General features: G+C 43.8%; 1 protein-coding gene across 1 annotated transcript in view; it reads right to left on the bottom strand.

The window, feature by feature from the left end:
• The window catches only part of c8a (complement component 8, alpha polypeptide), a 73699-nt gene that overhangs the window by 46436 nt on the left and 3387 nt on the right, over nucleotides 1-23876 (bottom strand). Inside the window, exon 2 of the mRNA XM_078561237.1 lies at nucleotides 23204-23321. Within this exon, the coding sequence (XP_078417363.1) occupies nucleotides 23204-23321 (118 nt within the window). The remainder of the gene's footprint in view (nucleotides 1-23203; nucleotides 23322-23876) is intronic.

Here is a 23876-nt window from a genome sequence, read left to right on the forward strand (position 1 = left end):
GTCTTCCCTGATGAGAATGAATTTTTTTAATGATGTTACTAATGATTTCTGCTGTTTGAAAGGATTTTTCAATTCCTTAAAATAAAAAAATCGGGAAAGTCTTTTCAAAAATATTTATGTCAAATGGCGCAATTGCGTCTGACGATATCTTATAAATAAAGTTAACCCTTTCTGCTGTCCTTTCTACTGAAAGCTGTATTTTTTTTATTTAGGTCACCACTCAACAACATTTTCATTGTTGAATTTGTTCATTGATATAATTGTACTTTTAATGGGAAGTTTTCTTCTATTGTGCTCAATTTATATAAATGTAAATTTATATTTTGGGCATAAATTTGATGACCATGAATTTGACTTCCATAACATCGCTAGTGCTGGTGCTATAGAAGCCCCGGAGTGAAGTAATGGCAAGCAGAATGAGTCCAGCATCTGCTGACAGGATGCTAGTGCAGGCATGCCATGTGTGCACCAGAAGCATGCAGAGTGGGTGGACTGCAGTATCAATTAGCCACTAACACAGACTTGATTTACCATCTGCCAATTTGAACCAAGCAGGTCCAGTTAACCAGTGCTATTTAAAGGTATAACCATCCAACTTCCAGGTGAGGTGCAGAGCTTATAGAAGTACTGTGTTGTGTTCTTGAAGAGTTTTGCTAACTTTCTGGATTTTCAAAAGAGTGGAGCTGGATTCAGACAAGCAGATCAGAGGAGTTCTGAAGAAGAGTCATCTGGACTCGAAACGTTAACTCTGTCTTTCTCTCCATAGATGCTGTCAGACCTGCTGAGTTTTTCCAGCAATTTTTGTTTTTGGTTCATATTTCCAGCATTTGCAGTATTTTGCTTTTATTTTAGCAGATCAGAGGAGTTTACTTCCCTGTCAAAAGAAAGCCTGCTTCAGTTATGGAGGCTGTAGTTGCAGTCCCTCATGGGCTGCAGCATGAAATGGAAATGGAAATCGGTCAACATAGAGGGGAAGCAGTATACTGAGAGAGTAGGAGGAGCAGGCCTCACAATAGAAAACTGGGGTCTTTAGGGAGCCCTTCTCTTACTTCACCTCAGCCAGGAGCAGTGTGTGAGGTGTCTTTATTTCAACAAGGAGGTAGTCTCAGAACTGTGCCATCTCCTTCAGCCTGATCTGCAGCCGAGAACGGCACTGCCGGTGACCAAAGTCACTGTTGCCCCCAATTGCTTTGTCAGTGGAATCTTCCAGGTGGGACCAGGTAATATCAGTACATCTTGCAGCTTGTCTTCTATTGCTGCATCAGGGAGTTCACAGTGGCCCACACCCCAGAAGAGGGGAATTTATCATCTTCTCATTGATCAGAGAGAAGCAAAAGGAGGAGCAGGTTGGTGGGATTCCCAGTGGTGCAGGGAGCAATTACTTGTGCAAACATGGCTCTGCTAGCCCAACATGTTAAGGAGGAGCCCCTTTACTTCCCCCCTCCTCACCGTCCAAGGGCCCAAACACTCCTTTCAAGTGAAGCAACGCTTCACTTGCACTTCCCTCAATTTAGTCTACTGCATTCGTTGCTCCCAATGCGGTCTCCTCTACATTGGAGAGACCTAACGCAGACTGGGTGACCGCTTTGCGGAACACCTTCGGCCTGTCTGTAAGCATGACCCAGACCTTCCTGTCGCTTGCCATTTCAACACACCACCCTGCTCTCATGCCCACATGTCCGCCCTTGGCCTGCTGCAATGTTCCAGTGAAGCTCAACACAAACTGGAGGAACAGCACCTCATCTTCCGACTAGGCACTTTACAGTCTTCTGGACTTAATATTGAGTTCAACAATTTCATGAACTCTCTCCTCCATCCTCACCCCCTTTCTGACCCTCCTTTTTCCAATAATTTATAATTTTTTTATAAGTATATTTTTCTTTTCCCTCCTATTTTTAAATTTATTTCGATCTATTGTTTCATCTCCACCTTTTAGCCCATTTCGATCCCATCCCCCCACCCCACCCGCGCTAGGGCCATCTGCCACTAGCTTGCTACCCTTAATGTCCCCATTAGCACATCCTTTAGATAATATCACCACCGTCAACACCCCAATGTCCTTTTGTCTATGACATCTTTGGCAGTCTTTTCTTGGCCTCCACCTATCACTGGCTCCTTATTGAGCTCTCCTGTCCCATCCCCTTCTACCAGCTTATATTTCATCTCATATCTATCTGTCTTAGTTCTGATGAAGGGTCATACGGACTCGAAACGTCAACTGTATCCCTCTCCGCTGATGCTGTCAGACCTGCTGAGTTTTTCCAGGTATTTTTGTTTTTGTTCTAGATTTCCAGCATCCGCAGTATTTTGCCTTTATGTTAAGGGGGAGTTTTTCCAGAACCACAGGATCACCATTCTCTGAATGCCAGTTGCTGTGTGATCATGATCAAAAGTTCCCTTTGATCAATGCCTCCTCTCTTAACAGCAGCCAAGACACATTCATCCTGTGGCAGCCTTATTCAGCAAACCAGTGGCTGGCTACTGGGTGACATGGGATACCCTCCACACACCTGGCTAATTCGCTCTATGACCCGACCATGCAAGGACGCCATATAATATGTGCCATGCAGCAAACAGGAATATTGTGGAGCAAATCATCAGCAACCTAAAGCAACAGTTCCGCTGCCTGGACCACTCAGGGATTTTTTTAAAAAAATTTTATTTGTTTACGGGATGTGGATGTCGCTTGCTAGGCCAGCATTTATTGCCCATCCCTAATTGCCCTTGAGAAGGTGGTGGTGAGCTGCCTTTTTGAACTGCTACAGTCCCTGTGGTGTAGGGACACCCACAGTGCTGTTAGAGAGGGAGTTCCAGGATTTTGAATCATCGGCAGTGAAGAAACCGCGATATATTTCCAAGTCAGGATGGTGAGTGGATTGGAGGGGAATTTCAAGGTGGTGAAGTTCCCATATATCTGCTGCCGTTGTCCTTCTAGATGGTAGTGGTTGTGGATTTGAGAGGTGCTGCCTAAGGAGCCTTGGAGCGTTTCTGCAGTGCACCTTGTAGATGGTACACACTGCGGCCACCGTTCATCAGTGGTGGAGGGAGTGAAGATTTGTGGAAGGGATGCCAATCAAACAGGCTGCTTTGCCTGGATGGTGTCAAGCTTCTTCACTGTTGTTGGAGCTGCACTCATCCAGGCAAGTGGAGAGTATTCCATCACACTCCTGACTTGTGTCTTGTAGATGGTGGACAGGCTTTGGGGAGTCAGGAGGTGAGTTACTCACTGCAGTATTCCTAGACTCTGACCTGCTCTTGTAGCCACAGTATTTATATGGCTAGTCCAGTTCAATTTCTGGTCAATGGTAACCCCAAGGGTGTTGTTGGCGGGGGGTTCAGCGATTGTAATGACATTGAATGTCAAGGGGCGATGGTTAGATTCTCTCTTGTTGGAGATGATCATTGCCTGTGTGGCACAAATGTTACTTGCCACTTGTCAGCCCAAACCTGGATACTGTCCAGGTTTTGCTGCATTTGGACATGGACTGCTTCAGTATCTGGGGGAGTCGCGAATGGTGCTGAACATTGTGCAATTATCAGCGAGCATCCCCACTTCTGACCTTATGATGGAAGAATGGTCATTGATGAAACAGCTGAAGATTGTTGGGCCTAGGACACTACACTGAGGAACTCCTGCAGTGATGTCCTGAAACTGAGATGATTGACCTCCAGCAACCACAGCCGTCTTCCTTTGTGCTAGGTGTTCCTCCATTACTCACGGGAATGTGTGTCATGTTTGCATGGTCTGCTGTCTCCTCTGGATCCAGCTTTCACAAAAGTGCAACCCTTGCCATTGGGCATTCAACAACCACCTTGGGAAGAGGAGGGGAAGGCAGGGAGGAGGGATCTGGGCCCTGTTCACTCCCAGTGGGTTGTTCATGAGCGACTACAGAGAAGCCCATTCCCCTGAGATGTTACCCCACATTATGGTTGATCCATAATTCTTCAGCTTTCAATCCATCTGCCACTTATCATCACAGCATCCTCCTGGCCAAAATCCTGAAATGAACACCACTGACAAATGACAATTCCATAACATCTTTATCCAACAATTCATACAAGTATGAACTATTCATCCTTCTGCATCCCCTAGTACCTGTCTTATGGGTGCCTTTGCCTGTCCTAATGGATCTCCACTACAGCACTAAGACACTGGGTGGTTTGCACTTCTACTGTAGTGGAAGCAGAAACATCAGCCACTTGACGCTGCCTCATGACTGGGCCTGCAAGTGCGGTCATGGATTTGGCCTCATTCTCACGCTGGAAAGGTTGAACTCCAAACTCTGTATGATGGCCTATGCCATGTTGAAGCCAAACTCCTCCATGCTCCTTAAAGTGACAAGAGGCTGACAGGCAGCCCTGCCTATGCACCAAGCACCTTAATGCACATAGATAAAAGCAAAAAACCTTAATGCACATGTTCATTAGCATTGTCCTGTACATCACCTCATATTAGTCCTCTGCAGCAGAACACATCTGCAACCTCACTTTCTGTGGAGCTGGCATACATTCTAACGTTTCCCCCGGCTGCAGCTCACTTGTGCTGTTCCTGACTCAATACAAGCTTCTACAATTCGCACAGTATCCAAACTGGTGGTTGTAGTTGTCAGATCAAGTGACCTTCATCAGAGGTCAGAACTAGCTCTTGCTCTTCAACACGAGGCTGCACTAGCTAGATAAGCGGCAGTTCATGGATACCCAAAAGCATAAATGCAGAAGGGCAGAGTTGGAGTGAGGGAAAGGGGGTGGGATGAAAAGCAAGAGATCCATGATTACACAACCCACAGCTTGCACTTCAGCCAGATAGTATGATGAGGCCGAGATGGATTTGAGAGGGGGCAAAAGGCAGGGACATACAATCATCCTGAATATTCCCAGTGATGCAATGACCTGAGTCATAGCTGGCCCATGAGGTGGGGCACCGTCTCTTCTAGAGGGCTCAAGTGATGCAGGCATGCCCGAACCCACCAGTTCTGCAGTGCTCCCTCCTTTTATGGACTATCCTGTCCTGCAAGACAGAGGGGGGAATGTCAGTGAATGTTTTACAATATGTTTGAGTGATGTGTCTGTCATAACTGGAGGCATGTGAAAGCAGTGAGAGGAGGATGTGAGGGTGGTAGTAACTGTATGTGTGTAAGGATGGGGAAGCTTTTCTGAGTGTTAAGCATGAGTGCTGATTACTAGAGATTGCTGATGGGTGAGTGGTGGGGTGAGATGCTTTAAGTAGTGTGAGAGGTTGGTGGTGCAGTGGTTAGGAGATGTCATGTAAAGATGCATTCATTGACCTTGACCATGTGTGAGATCATTGAACTTCTGGCACGACAGTCAGGTGATTGGGGTCAGATTGTGGGATTTGACATCCCTGGCCATTTCCCCATGTCCCTTCTCAGGGTATGCTTTGAGGGCCTCCTGGGCCCCTGCAGATATATGGCAACTTACTTCCTTTCCACTTCCTGCGCTAATGACTCCAGCATTGCACCTGAAAACTTAGGAGCCCTCCTGCTTTCATTTCTCCATTTATTGTGTTTCTTTTTCTATTCAAGTCTTCAATAGTGTACAGCATCTTCATAATAAGAGGAAGAGGGACAGATTGTTTTTAAGAGGTGCGGGTTAAGTGTGTGTTGTGTTGGCCAAACATATTGCTTGGTCCCCTGTTGTGGATGCAGCCAATCAGTGGCATGGTGGGCTGCATGCTGAAATCATTGAAATTAGGAGGCAGCATGAAGTTTGCAAACTGCCTGCCTCACGACCTCGCGCTTTGTTATTCCCAGGCCAGATAAAATGTCTTAACAAACATTTCCCCTTGAATTTCTAAATTGATGGAAGGAAATTATGATTTGGCAAATTAACTCCAAGCAGTGCCACACTGGATTCCCTATTTTGTTTAAATAGGTTATTGTGGTTTTCAGGAATACTGATGACATAGCAAGAGATCCTGCAGTCTTAACAATTTAATTTCCTACCTTCAGACATAAGATGCCACAGCATGTAAAAAAAAGTATTGACTTTGATATGCATTGCAAGTCTCAATTTCCATACTCACTTTTTTCAAACCTTACTGTTTTGTCACACTTTGCTGCTCTTTGTATCTTTCCCATTTGCCAGGATCTGTACTATTTTTTGCATTTCTGGATGTTATATCTTACATCTTCAGTCAGGCATGGGCTTTTTTGGGCTAGTAAAACTTTTCTTCCTCAAGAGTGCTTCTGTATCATATTAAGTTCTTCTTGAACACCTCCAACTGTTCTGCCATTTTACCCATTAGCAGATTTGTCCAATTTATTAAGGAAAGTCTTTGTTTCATCACATTGAAGTCAGCCTTGCCTAAATCTAGTAGCTGTTTCACACTTCTCTCTTTTATACACAATTAGTTAAATGTTCACAAACCATTAGGCTGATTGCTAAATCTAATATGTCATGCCCCCTTGTTGTTTCTAGGACATGTTGTTGCAGAAAACTATCCTCGAAACACTCAAGAAATTCATTACCTTTTTGACATGTGCTAGTCTGCTTGTCCTAATCAAATGAAAGTTAAAATCCCCCAATAAAACTACTCTGCCTTTGCTACATGCCTATCTAATCTCAGCATTTATACACTTTACTACTTCACAGCTGCAACAGGGGCCCTATACACAATACCAACTACAGTCTTAAATTGTATTCTATTTATTTCTAGCTATAAAGTTGCCACTGCCTGCTTACCTCTTGTTATATCCTCTCATATCATATCATCTCATGTGAAGTAATTTCAACCTTCATCACTAAGACTATTCCACCCCTCTGTTATTTGCCCTATCTTTCCTATAGACCTTATAACATGGTATATTTAGTTCCCATGTCTTGCAGCCATGTCTCAGTAATGGTTAACATGTCATACACTCAAAGTTGAATTTGCCTCTGCAATTCATTCAATTTCTTCCTTATACTATGCGCATTTGTATTAAAACCATGTTGACTCTACGTTTCTTATTTCTCTTTCCTGGTTGAACATCTTTTAGTTTTCCCTTTATCTGTATTGCCCAAATCACAATTTTTGATTGCTACCATACTCTTTTTCCATTTGTTTGTTTCTGAACCATTAATACTATCTTTCCCACCTGAGACCTCCCTCCAACCCCATTTTCTAGTTTAAAGTAGCTTTGCCTGCCCCATTTATCCTTTCCGCTATGAATGGTGATTAATGGAATGTGTAAAATGGGGCGAGAGGAAGTGATTGATGATAAAAGATAGAGACAGGAAATTCACACCAACAAATGGGAATTGGAATAAATCCCCTGGATGCAAATCAACAAAAGATATATCTGGTATCAATGAACATTATAGTGAAATTCAGGGAAGTGCAGCCAAGAATAGTAAGTTGCAGCTTTCTATTGGAGTTATTTGTATCCTTGTCTATGAACCTTTTAAGAAAACTGCATTTGATATTATGACTACTACTCAAGTCATCAGGACCATGAAGGGGGAAGTAAGCAAAGATCTGCAGACATACACCCCCAATCTTTTGATAAGATCACCTGGAAGTCCAGGAATGGCTGGGATCAGATGTCATGTGTAGCATGATAGTAGAACACTGGTTTGTGATTTGTTACCTGCAGAAATGCACAGTGAACTTGTACTGAAGAATGGGTCTCAGGCATGCTCAGTTATTTGACAATAGCAGCCCTGAAGTGGTTACTGTGGCCAGTAGCGTGAGACAACTTTTTAAATGATCAAGGCATTGTCAGATACTCCATTGAAAAGCTAACTGACTTTGAAAAAATCAGGATAGTTAAACACATTGGTACCAGTCAGAAGGATTGAAATTGAGGTTAGAGAGGTATATAGAATGTAGAACATGAGGGAGAAATAATACTTAGTAAAAATTATCTACGTGATGGAAATAGGTAAAGAGAGAATTTGAGAACCTTTTAAGTCCAGGCATGATCTATTGCTTCAAATGTACTTCATCAGCGTACGAATAACTTGGAATTAGCATCCCTACTACAGAAGGATAAGGAATAAGATTCAGTGAGGGGTTGCAAAAAGAAATCCTCCCCCTCAAGGTATGGACTGTGAGAGTGTCTGGAAGGAGTCCTGCAGTATATTCATAAGTTGCTTATGAGGATAATTGCTTAATTAGAATCTGTGTCTGTAAGAATATTGCTGCCCTGTGATCCCAAGGCTATCCATATATATGTTTTGTTTTACCTTTGTATAATCTAAAAGACAGTTATGTCTTGCAGTTGCAAATGACATTAGGGAAGGGGAATGGGGAAGCGAGATATTTAAAAGAGAAATACTAAACTTAGAGGCTGGCCATCAGCAGTGAACAACAGAATGTGAAAAACAAGCAGGACCAGCCATCAGTATGAGAACCAAGGTTGTAGGGAACAATAGAAAGGATTGATGTTTTTGCCCTTGGTAGGATAAGCGGTGCCTCTCACTGGGATCAGTAGAAGGCAAGGATACCTTACCTCATCAGAACGGAGATGTTACTTTATGTGGCTACAACTGCATCTGATTACCTCCCCAACAATCAAAATAAATGATTGGGGGAGGGGTCGCAAAATGAAACCTGAGCAAACAGGGGCCTTGTATATATATTATCCCTATAATTGGACAATAACATGATGGGTATAAGTTAATGATAAGGCTAACAAATTTCGGTGGTTTTGAATGATTGCAAGTGGTAAAAGAAGGAGGTCCAAACAAATAGAAGGTGAAGAAGACTTCAGGAGACACTCAGAGGACAAGCCAGTTATTTAGGTCAGAGGGTGCAGTCATCTATTACTGCGACATTCGCCCAAGCCATAACATGGTAATATAACTCGCAATTATACCAAGTAAACTACTGTTCAGATACTGAAATGTATTAAATCTTACTTGTGCTGAATCAAATTTAATCACTGCCACCATAAAGGTCAACTTCGAATCGCTGGTTGTCAGGGTTTATCGAAAGAAAAGTCTCAGCATGCGCCTTAGGCAATAGCATAGAGGCAGGATCTGCACATGGTGAGACACAGAGCACAAGCAACCTGCAGTCTAGGGCAAGGATGCACATGAGTTCTGCTACAGAGGATTCCATGTGCCAGGTTACAGCTGATGGGCATGCACAACAAAATACTCGGCACATTCAGAAACCTGTCAGAAAACCTGCACTCAACGTTTGAGAGCATGGAGGAGATCAACACTAAATTAGCACAGGACATTGCACAGAGCTTGGAGTCTATCCAGAGTCTGTTCATGGTCAACTCAACACAATTTTGGACCCAGCCATGATGAACATCTGATGGCCGTTTGCTACCATGGAAGGTCATGGCTATGGATGCCAGTATTCAGAAGGACATGTCGAGTATCACAGAAATCCAACAATCTGTCTTCCCACAGATTACTAGGATTGTTGACATTCCCTGCCTTGCGGGAGTGGCCATGGCTCCATGGAGAACAAACTTGCTGTTCTCTTTCAGGATGGCAGCTTTTGTGATCCCATCCCTATCACTCCATCAGTGCCCTTGCTGTTAGCTGTCAGCCAGCCAGTCCACACTGCTGCTCCCTATGCTGGGATGATGCCCAGAGCTGTTCAAGGTCATTTACCAAGGACATCTGCAGACTCCTTCGCTGAAAGTCAGCAGCCTTCCAACATCCATGCTCCAGCACATCATAGGAGCACTAGGACAGGAAAAGGCACACAGAGAACAGACACAAAGGGAATGCGCAAGGGTGATCAGCTGACATTTATATGCAATATGGCATGATTTAATTTGTAAATTTGGCTTGAAATGTATATTTTGGTCTGGCTTTCATTTCTGCACTGTGGCCAAGAGAATGATATGATGGTCAGTGACAGAGGAGAGGTAAGGAGTGTGGCACTGTTAGTGAAAGGGCAATTGGGGTTACTATTAATGGTACTGCATTTGAATTAGTTGTTTATGTACAGCCCAGGCAGAAGGGGATTGTCTAGCTTACAGTCTCCTTTCCTCATCATCCTCCTGCCTCTTCCTCTTTCTCTATCCCCTCATGCTCCTACACCTCAGCTTCTCTGCTGATAGGTGGTAGGGTTGTTTCCTCCTGATGGGAAGATTCTGCAGCCTGCAGCATACCATTACAAATCTTGACACCCACTCAGCTGAATACTGCAGTGCTCCTCCAAAATGGTGCAGGCAGCAGAATCATTGCTTCCGCATGCCAATGGTCTGCTCTATCACCTTTCTTGTGGCAGCATGGCTTTTGTTGTATGCCTGCTAGGCACTTGTGCATGGGTTGCAAACCAGAGTCATCAGCCTTGTCCTCAACAGATAGCTCTTGTTGTCAGTAACCACCCTTTTGGTGGCTGAAATACAGCTGGCATACTGGACAGCTGCAGAATGGAGTCACCGTGATTGCAGCCAGGATAGGATACATTACCTATGGTCACAAACAATGTGCAGCTCACTGTACATACAGAGACTGAAATCTCTTTTGGTTCAGGAATATGGCAGAGTTGACATGCTGTGCCCCCAAAGTAATGAGTGTGCAGTCAGTGGCACCCTGCACCATGGGGAAGCCTGCAGACCTTACGAATCCTCGCTTTTGATCCACCTGCTTCTCCCTAGCGAGAGGAAATGAAAGGAGCTTATCGCTCTTTGAATAGAAAGCCTCAGTGGCTTCCCTTATGCAAAAGTGGACTGAAAATAGTGGACTGCAAAATCATAAAAATTCATAGCTACAATTACATTAACAGCTGGCAATGCAGTCCTTACCCAGCTCTGAGGTTGGTGTTGTGGCTGTTGCAGGTGGCAGATATCTGTGACAATCTTCTTACAAAGCGCAGACATTTCATTCATCATTGCCGAGGCTCAGATAGGACAATTGCTCCCTGAACACTCTGAATGGATGTGGCCTTTTGCTGAGGGCCCTTCTCCCCTTTCTTTGAGCAGCTTAGCCTGCTGTGCATGATCTCTGGTCATTCTCCCGGCTACGCTGGATTCCAAGAGGAATATTTACTCAAGTCTGGCAACAACTGGTTTGTGCAGAAGCCTTGAAGTCAGCAAAATGTACCTTCAGCAGCTGCCACACTACTCCCTGTATTCTTTAGCAAATTTAAACAACTACGAAACATGCATCAAAAATCACACAGTCTGAATCCTCCAGGAGCCTTGGAGACACCAATAAGTCCTGAAATGAAGCCTGAATATGCTAAGAATGAAGCCCCGAACAGAGGTGAAACTGCCAAGTACCAATAATCAACCAGCAGCAAACTTTCTCCAAAACTCCTCACTACTCTCACTGGCAATGATGCAGACCCTTTTTATCCCACCCTTGGATGAGGTTTAGCAAATTGTCGGCTGCCCGGTTGCCCGGCTGCCCGTTTCGCCCGTGCGATGAGCACAAAATCGCACGGGCAATGCAAAATCTAGCTTAATTGCCTTTTGCCTGGTAATTGATGGTGGGCGTGGCTCTGACTCCCGCTCCCGCCCGCCAACCGAAATATCGCATGGGTGCACAATGACATCGGGACACTCGCCCGACATCATCACGTGCTATTTTACGCTCGAGCAGGTCGGGCACGCACGCAAAAGGTCTGCTCCAGAAAAAATAAACTGGCAACTAACCTGTAAGTAGTAGTTGATGATTGCTTTAGATAGTGCTGGTGGGGCATTCTTTTATGCTGCTTAACATGTGTTTAGCTGTACGAGGTTAAGAGAAGGTATTGGCTGGAAGATGGAGCTCCAAAATGGTAGCTCCAGCATTAAATCAGTGTGCACTTCCTGATATGCCTGCTCTGCAAGCTTCTTGTGGATGTTCAGTGGGTGGGTGCTAACCCTTTTACTAGGATAGCATCTACCGTTATTCATATCAGGGTGTCCACAGGTACCACAGACATCTTTTTGGAACCCTAAACCCAACAAACTTCACATCCGTCTTCACCCAAGAGAATGAGGATGACGGTATGGAACTCGGGGAGAGAGACTGCGATGTTCTTGAGCAAATTGATAAAGGGAGAGACAAGGTATTGGAGGTGTTGGCAGGCTTAAAAGTGAACAAATCTCCAGGTCCGGATGATTTGTGTCCCAGACTGCTGAGGGAGGAAAGGGAGGAGATCGCAGGGGCTCTGACCCAAATTTTTAATTCCTCTCTGGCCACGGGGGAGATGCCAGAGGACTGGAGAACAGCTAATGTGCTTCCGCTATTTAAGAAGGGTTGTAGAGATAAGCCAGGGAACTACAGACCAGTGAGTCTCACGTCAGTGGTAGGGAAACTATTGGAGAAAATTCTGAAGGAGAGAATATATCTCCACTTGGAGAGGCAAGGTTTGATCAGGGATAGTCAGTATGGCTTTGTCAGAGGGAGGTCATGCCTAACAGTTTATATGGATTTCAGCAAAGCCTTTGACAAGGTCCCACATGGGAGACTTACAAAGAAAGCAAATGCACATGGGATACAGGGTAATTTGATAAGGTGGATTCAAAATTGGCTTAGTTGTAGGAGACAGAGGGTGATGACAGAAGGCTGCTTTAGTGACTGGAAGCCAGTGTCCAGTGGCGTACCACAGGGATCTGTGTTTGGTCCCCTATTATTCGTCATTTATATAAATGACATAGATGACTATGTGGGGGGTAGGATTAGTAAATTTGCAGATGACGCAAAGATTGGCCGGGTGGTTAACAGTGAGGTTGAGTGTCTTGGGCCACAGAAAGATATAGACGGGATGGTCAAATGGGCAGATAAGTGGCAGATGGAATTTAACCCTGAAAAGTGTGAGGTGATACACTTTGGAAGGAGTAATTTGACAAGGAAGTATTCAATGAACGGCAAGACACTAGGAAGTCTGAGGAACAAAGGGACCTTGGCGTGTGTGTCCATAGATCTCTGAAGGCAGTTGGGCATGTTAGTGGGGTGGTGAAAAAGGCATTTGGGACACTTGCCTTTATCAATCGAGGCATAGATTACAAAAGTAGGGAGGTCATGTTGGAGCTGTATAGAACCTTGGTGAGGCCACAGCTGGAGTACTATGTGCAGATCTGGTCACCACATTATAGGAAGGATGTGATTGCACTGGAGGGGGTGCAGAGGAGATTCACCAGGATGTTGCCTGGGATGAAACACTTAAGTTATGAAGAGAGGTTGGATGGATTTGGGTTTTTTTCATTGGAGCAGAGAAGACTGAGGGGTGACCTAATCGAGGTGTACAAGATTATGAGGGGCATGGACAGGGTGGAAAGGGAGCAGCTGTTCCCCTTAGTTGAAGGGTCAGTCATGAGGGGGCACAAGTTCAAGGTGAGGGGCAGGAGGTTTAGGGGGGATGTGAGGAAAAACATTTTTACCCAGAGGGTGGTGACGGTCTGGAATGCGCTGCCTAGGAGGGTGGTGGAGGCAGGTTGCCTCACATCCTTTAATAAGTACCTGGATGAGCACTTGGCACATCATAACATTCAAGGCTATGGGCCAAGTGTAGGTAAATGGGATTAGATAGGTAGGTCAGGTGTTTCTCACGTGTCGGTGCAGACTCGATGGGCCGAAGGGCCTCTTCTGCACTGTGTGATTCTGTGATTCTGTGAAACAGGTGCTCTGAGCCCAATTTCATCCCAATTGAATTTTATAATTGTAGAGGTGTAATACCGAGAGGCTTCTTTAGGTAAACAATGTACTTTATTTACAGAGCTGTTGGATTAGCTGCCTGCTTCTAGCAAGGCTACAATATACTCCCCCAGGCTAGGAAACTCCAACCCCTTATGAGATTCCTCGCACCCGGTGTTGATTGGCTGTTCTGACCACGTGACCCTTATTCAGTAAGGCTGGCCTTAAAGCAGCTATCACCACAATAATGTATCTTTTTTTTCCAAATTCAATGGAAAATAACAATCCACACCCAGACGGAAAAAAACAGTTTGGACCAGTCTTCTTATTTCCCAGTTTTTACTGTTTTTTCCCTCTGGGCATCCATTTCTTTCTGATTGCTAAACAGATAGGTATGTTCTATTTGGTTGGTATTTTTCATTTACTGCAATCTTTTATCTTCTGTATCACCTTGGAAATAAGTAATGTTATCCTAACCTGAATGGTCCTTTTTAATCAATCAAGCACATTTCCCAGTGCTTGCTGATGTTGAGGAAGCTCTCCAAATAACATGGCTTTCTTATGGTTAATCTCTATCTTAAATTTAAGTCAGTTCTGTTAAGTCTACAGCTCCAGGATAGCGTGGACTTTATCTCTCCTGAACCCAGCTCCCTTGTCAGAATGTCAACCAGTAAGCAATGGCAAGATTCCTATTGATACTCCTTGAATTCAAATCTCTGATCGGTACATGGAACATTGGGCAGAATTGTACCCCCTTTGAAAATACTCTTGCATCAAGGACAAATGCAGGTCTTATCCCAATGGCCGGTGAGTCCTGCTGGCCTGCAAGATCTTCCCAGATGTAGCCAATTAAGAGACTGTTTCTGGGAACCCTGTCCAATTAGGGACAGTCGGTGGATTCCTGAGGCTGCAGGCTCAGAGGGTTTGCAGTTTTGGAAGGTCAGCAGCCACAGTGGAAGAGGTGGGCACTGCTCAAGCAGCAAGGAGAATGTGAGGACACCTAAAAATGGAGGGGGGCTCAGAAGCGTACATGTCACTGCCTTCATGGGACCAGTAGGATTCCACCCATCATGTACATATCTCACATAGAAATTATTCTGTTGTGACTTTTCAAAAATCTCAGTTGTTTCTTTTAGAATGTTATCAATTATTATGGGAATTTGGTATGGTTGAAGAGATGGACTGCAATTTCAGTTATACAATACTTAAGCCTCTCTTTCTGCAAAAATTTGATAGATGCAACATTTTCAGCAAGTCACCAGATCCCAGAAGTAAATAATTGGTTTCACTTAATATTTTATCTGTCCTAGTGAAAACATTCATGCAAATATTTTCCTTGCAAAAGATAACATTTGTAATAGATTAACTGAATAAACACATGTCTGATCAGATGCAAGCTATTTTGAAATCATATTTATTTAAGGTTAGCTGGGTTTATAAACCAGTCCAGAAATAATGATGTTGGCAAGGAAATCCCTGAGCCCTCTATTACAGTCAAGAGTCATTGCATTGTATCTCACTTTAACTTATTCTTTCCCAGGTCAACCAAAACTGGAACTTTGTGCCTTCTACAATCTTCTTTTTTCTTACAATCTATAGATATTTAAAATCCATTTGGTATCAACTAACCACTATGACTTGGTTAACTTGTTGTCTCTCCTATTCTTTGCAACTTTGGTTAGGCCCTTGCTATGCCTTTGATCTTCCATCCACGTTTCTTAACGTAAAACATAACTGTGTTGCTGTAGCTTCAGCCATCGATAATAGCCACCCTTTCTTAACATACATCATGACTGTAGGAGTCTAGTGATATTTATAAACTGCATATTTTATTCCTATGTTCGTCTTGCCTGTTAGTTTTGAAAGAAATAAAGCGACCATATCCAAGATGAGAAAAATTGTCAATCTTCACAAAGTTGACCTGAAATTAATCTGTTCTGGTCATGCCTGGTCACAACTTTGGTTTTCTTTCCATTCTAAATATTTATATGCATGTTCTTATTTACACAATAGCTTTCCAAAATAACCAGGGAGCTTTTATTTGTCATTAGCTAGGGTACTTCAGTTTACATTACATCAACGTAAAGTTAATTTGGAATTCTTTCAACACATTCACTTGTTTTGGATCCAACATCAGATCGGAGGTATGATGGATGATGGGTTGCATCTGCCGAATCATTTTTTATTCACTCAGGAGCATCACTGGCTAGGCCAGCATTTATTGCCCATACCTAACAGTCCTTGAGAAGGAGGTAGTGAGCTGCCAGGCACAAGTCAAGAGTGTGATGGAATACTGTTAGGAAGGGAGTTCCAGGGTTTTGACCCAGTGGCAGTGAAGGAACAGCGATATAATTCCAAGTTGGGATGCGCTGTGGCTTGGATGGGAACTTGTAGGTGGTGGGGTTCCCATGTACCTGCTGCCCTTATTCTTCCAGGCAGTAAAGTTTGTGGGTTTGGAAGGTGCTATCAAAGGAACCTTGCCAAATTGTTGCAGTGCATCTTGAAGATGGTACACACACTGCTGCCTGTGGAGGGAGTGAATGTTTATGATGGCACATGGGATATCGATAAAGTGGGCTGCTCTGCCTTGGATGGTGATGACTGTTGATGCAGCTGCAGTCATCCAGGCAAGTAGATCATACTCCTGACTATGCCTTGTAGATGGTGGACAAGGAAGTCAGAGGTGAGTTACTTGTCGCAGAATTCCCAGCCTCTGACCTGCTCCAGTTAAGTTTCTGGTTAATAGTAACCCCCAGGATGGTGATAGAGGCGGATTCAGTGATGGCAATGCCATTGAATGTAAAGGGGACATGACTATATGCTCTGTTTTTGGATATGGTCATTGCCTGGTACTTGTGTGGTGCGAATGTTATTGCCACTTATCAGCCCAAGCCTGAACGTTGTCCAAGTCTTGCTGCATGCAGGCACGGATTGCTTCAGTATCTGAGGAGTTGCAAATAGTGCTGAACATCATGCAATCCTCAGAAAACATCCCCACTTCTGGCCTTATGATGGAGGGAAAGTCATTGATGAAGCAGCTAAAGATGGTTGGGCTAGGGCACTACCTTGAGGAACTTCTGCAATGATGTCCTGAGACTGAGATGATTGGCTTCGAACAATCACACAACCATCTTCCTTCATGCTAGGTATGACTCCAACCAGTAGAGAGCTTTTCCCTTGGTTCCCATTGACTTCAATTTTGCTTGGGGTCCCTGATGCCATACTCAGTCAAATGCTTGATGTCAAAGGCAGTCACCCTCACCACACCTCTTGAATTCAGCTCTTGTTTGGACAAATGTTGTAATGCTCTGAAGCTGAGTGGCCCTGGTGGAAGCCAAACTGAGCATCAGTAGGCAGAGTATTGCTAAGTAAGTGCACTGTCAACAATACCTTCCATCACTTTGCTGATGATTGAGAATAGACTTATATGCCGGATTTGGTGGGATTGAATTTCTCCTGCTTGGTGGACAGGACTTACCTGGGCAATTTTCCACATTGCCAGGTAGATGCTGATGTTATAGCTGTACTGGAAGAGCTAGGCTAGGTGCGTAGCTAGGTCTGGAGAAAAAAAGTCTTTCGTACTACTGTCAGGATGTCATCAGGGTCCACAGCCTTTGCTATATCTAGTGCACTCAGCCATTTCTCGATATCATGTGGAGTGAATTGAATTGGCTAAAGGTTGACATCTGTGATGCGGGGGAGCTTAGGAGGAGGCCGAGATAGGTCATGTATTTGGCACTTCTGGTTGAAGATGGTTGCAAATGCATCAGCCTTATTTTGCATTGATGTGATACTGTGGAATCTCTTCCTCCTCTGGTTAATTGTCAACCATCATTCACAACTAGATGTGACAGGACTGCAGAGTTATGATCTGACCCCATGGTTTTGGGATTGCTTAGTTCTGTCTATTGCATACCGCTTCCACTGTTTAGCAGGCATGTGGTCCTGTGTAGTAGCTTCACTAGGTTGGTATCTCATTTTTAGGTATGCTTGATGCTGGTCTTGGCATGCCCTCCTACACCCCTCATTGAACCAGGATTGGTCACCTTGCTTGGTGGTAATGGTAGGGTAAAGGATGTGCCAGGCTTTGAGCAAGAGATTATGGTGGAATACAATTCTGCTGATGGCCCAAAGTGTTTCATGGATGCCCAGTTTTGCTAGATCTGTTCTGAATCTATATCATGTGACACAATGGTAGTGCCACACAACACGATGGATGACGTCCTCTGTGTGAAGACAGGATTTTGTCTCCAAAAGGGTTGTGTGGCAGATGTTTAAGAAAATAGTTCATGGTTTTCAACAAAGATATATCCCAGTGAGAAAGAAGGATTCAAGGAAGGGGATAAACCGGCCATGGTTAACCAAGGAAGTTAAGGACAGTATCAAATTGAAAGAAAAAACATATAATGTGCCAAAGATTAGTGGTAAGACAGAGGATTGGGAAAGTTTTAAAAACCAACAAAAGATTACAAAAAAATAATGAGAGAGAAAATAAACTTTGGGGGTAAACTAGCAAGTAATATAAAAATGGACAGTAAGACCGTCTTTAAATATATGAAAAGGAAGAGAGAGGCCAAAATGAACATAGGCCCCTTAGAGAATGAAGCTGGGTAAATAATAATGGGGAACCAGGAAATGGCAGAGGAGTTGAATAAATACTTTGCTTCAGTCTTCATGGTGGAAGATACTAATAACATTCCAAAAATACTAAATAATCAAGGGGCAAAAGAGGCGGAGGAAATAAAAACAATAACCATCACTGGAGAAAAAGTACTAGGGAAACTAATGGGGCTAAATGTCGATAAGTCCTCTGGACCTGATGGGCTGCATCCAAGGGTATTAAAGGAAGTAGTTACAGAGATAGGGGATGTACTGGTAGTAATCTTCCAAGAATCTTTAGATTCTGGAAAAGTCCCAGAGGTTTGGAGAATGGCCAATGTGACACCCTTATTCAAAAAGGGAAGGAGACAAAATACAGGTAACTTATAGGCCAGTTAGCTTAACATCTGTCATTGGGAAAATGTTGGAGTCTATTATAAAGGATGTTATAGCAGAGCATTTAAAAATACATAATGTGTCTCTCACAAGCCAGAGTACGCTTGAAAAGGGAAAAATGTATCTTCCAAGCAAAAGAAGTGATTTACCTGGGTCAGAGGGTCGACTCGCAGGGCCTTCACCCAGTAGAAGGAAATGTGAGAGCTATTCATGTGGAGCCAGCCCCAAAAACTGCCACAGAACTCAAATCCTTCTTGGGAATGGTTAACTACTATGGTCGTTTTCTCCCAAACTTTATTGACAATACTGACTCCATTGTACAGGTTACTCAAGAAAAACCACAGGTGGACTTGGCAAGCCCCACAACAACAGGCTTTTAGGGCAGTAAAGCAGTTACTGCGTTCATTGGCCATGTTGGTACATTTCGACCCAAAGAAACAATTGATTTTAACGTGTGATGCATCCCCTTACGGAGTAGGGGCAGTATTCTCCCACCGGATGACAGATGGCTACAAACAGCCCATTGGCTACGTTTCAAGAACACTCAGTGAGGCAGAACAAAGATACTCACAAATAGAAAAAGGCTTATCCATCGTATTTGGCGTTAAGAAATTCCACTAATACATCCATGGTCACCCCTTCACCATAGTATCTGACCACAAGCCACTACTAGGCTTGTTTGGGGAATATAAGGCTATACCCCCAATCACCTCAGCATGCATCCAAAGGTGGGCGCTGATTCTAGTTGCTTACGAATGTACTATTATCCACCGGCCAGGAAGCCAGGTTGCTAATGCCGACACACTGAGCCGATTACCCCTGAAGGACAGCAATGTGAACGTCCCCATCCCTCATGAACTTGTCTTGTTATTAAATTTTCTGGATTCATCACCAGTGAATGCCAAACAAAGGAGAGAATGGACCAACCATGATCCAGTTTTGTCTCACGTCAGGGAACAAGTCTTGCAGGAATGGTCTAATGAGCCAAAGTCGGACGAAATGAAGCCCTAATTTAACAAAAGATATGAGCTCGCCTGCCACGATAGCATCTTACTGTGGTGGGGCGAGGGTCATTATGCCTCCCAGAGGAAAACAACCATTATTGATAGAATTGCATAGCACTCACCCCAGCATTTCCAGAATGAAAATGTTGCCACGCAACTACTTACGGTGGTCAGGGATGGACACGGAAATCGAAAACATGGTCAAGAGCTGCATGCAATGCCAACAGGTGCAGAAATTGCCTCCTTCTGCTCCACTGCATCCTTGGGAATGGCCAGGAAGGCCAGGGGTCCGTCTCCACATTGACTACGTGGGACCTTTTTTTGCCACAATGCGTCTCTAACTTATCGACTCCCACTCCAAATGGATGTATATGAGGTGAGATCACCTACATCTTCCGCCACCATAGACAGATTGCGTCAGAGTTTCGCGATACGTAATTTACCAGAGGTAATAGTGTCTGACAATGGAATGTCATTCACTAGCGGGGAGTTCTAAAGATTTACAACTCTCAACTGCATAACACATGTCAAGACCTCACCATACCACTCTGCATCCAATGGGTGCCGAGAGGGTAGTCCAGACCTTCAAGGCCAGAATGAAAAAACTAGAGGGTGACTCTATAGCAAGTTATCATGCTTCCTGCTCAGCTACAGAACCATGCCACATACGACCACCAGTACTGCCCCCACAGAGTTATTAATGAAGAGACATCCTAGGACACGGTTAAGCCTCATAAGGCCAAATTTAGGGGAAAGTGTAGAGAGAGGGAGGCCCAGAAAAATGAACACAATTACCATAGTCATGAAAGAAACTTCATTGTAGGGGAAAGCTGTTTTCATGAAGAACTCTTCGGAGATGGGCCCAAATGGCTATCAGGTGAAGTCATTGCAGTGACAGGACTCCTGTCCTACCATATATCGGTCGAAGGTCGGATAATCAGGAGACATATAGATCACCTCAGGAAACGGGAAACAGATCCACAAGAAAAGGTGCGCCAAGCATGCCCGTTGGAGTCTACACCACAGGTAAAAGGAACTCCTCTTGCTTTGGAAGTACCTGCAGAACCCATTGAGCCTGAGAGAGTTGAAGAGGCAAACTTGCAGGTTCCTACTGGGAAGCCTAGTGGGCAGATAGTTCCTGGGAGGGAGGCCTCAGATAAACCATTTGAAGTCGTGGAACTATGACAGTCGACACGTTTGAAAAAGCCTACTGAGAGACTAAATTTGTAAATAGTTCACTTTTGCAAATAGTTAATATATCATAAAATGTACTTTCAAGTAATGGGGGAGGAATGTGGTAATCTGAGATGTAATATACCTTTAAGAGAGTGTTTGCAGGTTGATCACATGACTAGACAATAGCTATGTAGCACGGGCTACCACGTAAATGTTAGTCTAGAGTAGGCTCTGGCTGGAGAAGCACACATCATGTTAATGCTCTGTTGTTTGTGTAAATTAATATTATTTCAAATTGGTCTCTGCGTTTGCCGTATATTGTAATCGACTCGCCCGCCAACAGATAAGCGTGCAACTGGTTCGCGATAGTCAAAACATAACATCTAGCAAGTCATTCTTGGTGATGGATTTTGAAGTCCCCACCCAGAGTACATTCTCTACCCTTGCTACCCTCAGTGCTTCTTCCAAGTGGTGTTCAACATGGAGGAGTACTGATTCATCAGCTAAGGGAGGGTAGTAGGTAGTAATCAGCAGGAGGTTGCCCATGTTTGACCAAATGCCATTAAACTTCACAGGATCCCGAGTCAATGTTGAGGACTCTTAAGGCCATTCCCTCCTGACTATACCATTGTACCACCACCTCTGCCGGTGGGACAGAACATACCCATAGGTGATGATGGAGTACTCAGGGCTATAATTTATGATGCAGTGAGTAAGACGATGTCAGGCTGTTGCTTGACTAGTCTGTGGGACAGCTCTCCTAATTTTGGCTTAAGTCCCCAGGTGCTAGTTAGAAGGGTCACTTTATCGAGTCTGAAGCCTTGGTCATTGCCGGATGGTCCACTGTTTTTTTCCCTTATTCATTTTTTCTGTAGTGGTCTGATACAACTGAGTAGACTGCTAGGCCATCTTAGAAGCAGTTAAGAGTCAACCACATTGCTGTGTGTCTGGAGTCCCATGCAAACCAGACTGGGTGCAGACAGCAGATTTCCTTCTCTGAACATTATTGAATCAATACAACAATCCAATAGTTTCATCAATGAGACTAGCTGTGTATTCCATATTTATTAATTAATTGAATTTAAATTCCCCCAACTGCCATAGTGGGATTTGAACTCATGCCTTCAGAGCATTAGTCCGGATCTCTGGGTTACTGGTCCGGTAACATTGTCACGTACTACTATTCCCGATGGGAAATGGGAATTGCAGTGGGTAGGATATTGGGATCGGAGTTTAAATCCCATAGTGATGGGATGAGGGTCTTATCTGCTGAACATTAGGGTTCTTTGTAAAATAAGCTTGAGCAATCTGAATTAGTTCTTCGCAACAACAGCAACAGAAAATTGTATTTATATAGCACCTTTAATCTAGTAAAACATGACAAGGCAACTTCAGAGGAGCATAATCAAATGAGCTTTGACAGTAAACCACAGGCTTGATCAAAGAGGTTTTAAGGAACATCTTAAAGGGGAAAACAAGTAGAGAAGCAGAGAAGTTTAACAAGAGTATTCCAGAACTTAGTGTCTTGGCAAATGAAGACACGGCCACCTATGATGGAGCGATTAAAATCCGGGGTGTGGAAGAGGCCAGAATTGGCAGGGATCACAAAGGGTTGTGAGCTGGAGGAGATGACAGAGGTAGGAAGGGACAAGGCCATGGAGAGATTTGAAAATAAGTATGAGAATTTTTAAATTGAGCCATTGCTGGGCCATGCATCAATGTAGAGTAGCAAGAGGAGTGATAGGGAATGCAGACTTGGTATGAGTTAGAATAAGGGCAGCAGGCTTTTGGATTAACTTAAGTTTCTGGAGGGTGGAAGATGGGAGGCTAGCCAGGAGAACATTGGAATAGTCAGGTCTAGAGGAATGGAAGAGGGTTTCAGCAGCAATTAAACTGAGGGAGGGGCGGAGTCAGGAAATGTAACGAAGGTGAAAGTAGAAGGAGATGAACACGATATAGGGTCAGAAGCTCATCGTGGGGTCACATAGGATGCTAACATTGTGAGACTCGTTGTGAGGTCAGCCTCAGACAGTGGCCAGAGTGTGGGCTGGAGTGAGTGGCTAGGGAACAGAGATATGAACCGACACAAAATTACCCATAATTTGAATTTTATTGCTATTAAACCAGCAATCTTGCTTAAGCGACTGCAGAAGTTCAGTGTGTAAATGGCAAAATGTTACACTGATGAAACAGCATTAGCACTTCAGAAGTTTGGCTCTGGCATAGAGGCAGCCTTACTGGAATTTTAATTCCACTAAAATCTAGAGGTCTTGAGAGTGACACATGGGGCCATGAAATATGTTGATTTCTCAGCTTTATGAGCAAAAGGTTCACAAAAAGCAGTTTATCATATTTCTCTTTCAGCTACAGTTTGACCTGCAGTTTATTTCCAGCATTTTCCTGTTATATGTTTTTTTGCATCTTGCGCTTTTATATCAAGTTAGCTAACTATTTCTCTAAGCCAAAACTTGCCTTAGTCTATGAAATCATACCTTTATCGTTTCACAAGGCGAACACATTGTCCACGGTGCCCACTGGCCAAGTTGGCAGTCAAGTGGGACCACGCTTCGGATTTTTCGGCCAGAGTGATGCATGCAACAATATTCTGGACTATGTTGAAATAAAGAAATTTGTTCAATATCAGAATTTTTTTCCCCGTATAAAACAAGTTGTTTAACCATTATTAAAAAATCCTAGAACTCCATCCCAAACAGCACTGTAGGACTGCAGCAGTTCAAGAAGGCAGCTCACCACCACCTTCTTAAGGGCAATTAGGGATGGGCAATAAATGCTGGCCTAGACAGTGATGCCCATAAACCATGAATGAATAAAAATAATTGATGGTAGAGCTCAGGATGCTAAGAATGACGGTACGCTCTTAATGACCAGAGTTACTAAGGCAGATGAAGAGGGTTTAAAATGTAAATCCTTCCTTTAAGAGAATACAAACAATTGCAATTGATTATATTCCTTGAATATATTCCTCGAGCTCAGCAATTGGGAAATTTAGGAAGAAGTTTCTGCGGCTGCTGGCTATGCTCCACTGCTATGGGTTACCCATGGACTTAGAGTAGCAATTTCCCACCTCCCACAAAGCAGACTGAAATTGCAGCAATTGTGAAGGAAAATGCTGCTGAATATGAAAGGATTACACATAATCTCAAG

The sequence above is a fragment of the Cetorhinus maximus genome, chromosome 17 (assembly GCF_964194155.1).
Source record: "Cetorhinus maximus chromosome 17, sCetMax3.hap1.1, whole genome shotgun sequence".
NCBI classification, from domain to species: Eukaryota; Metazoa; Chordata; class Chondrichthyes; order Lamniformes; family Cetorhinidae; genus Cetorhinus; species Cetorhinus maximus.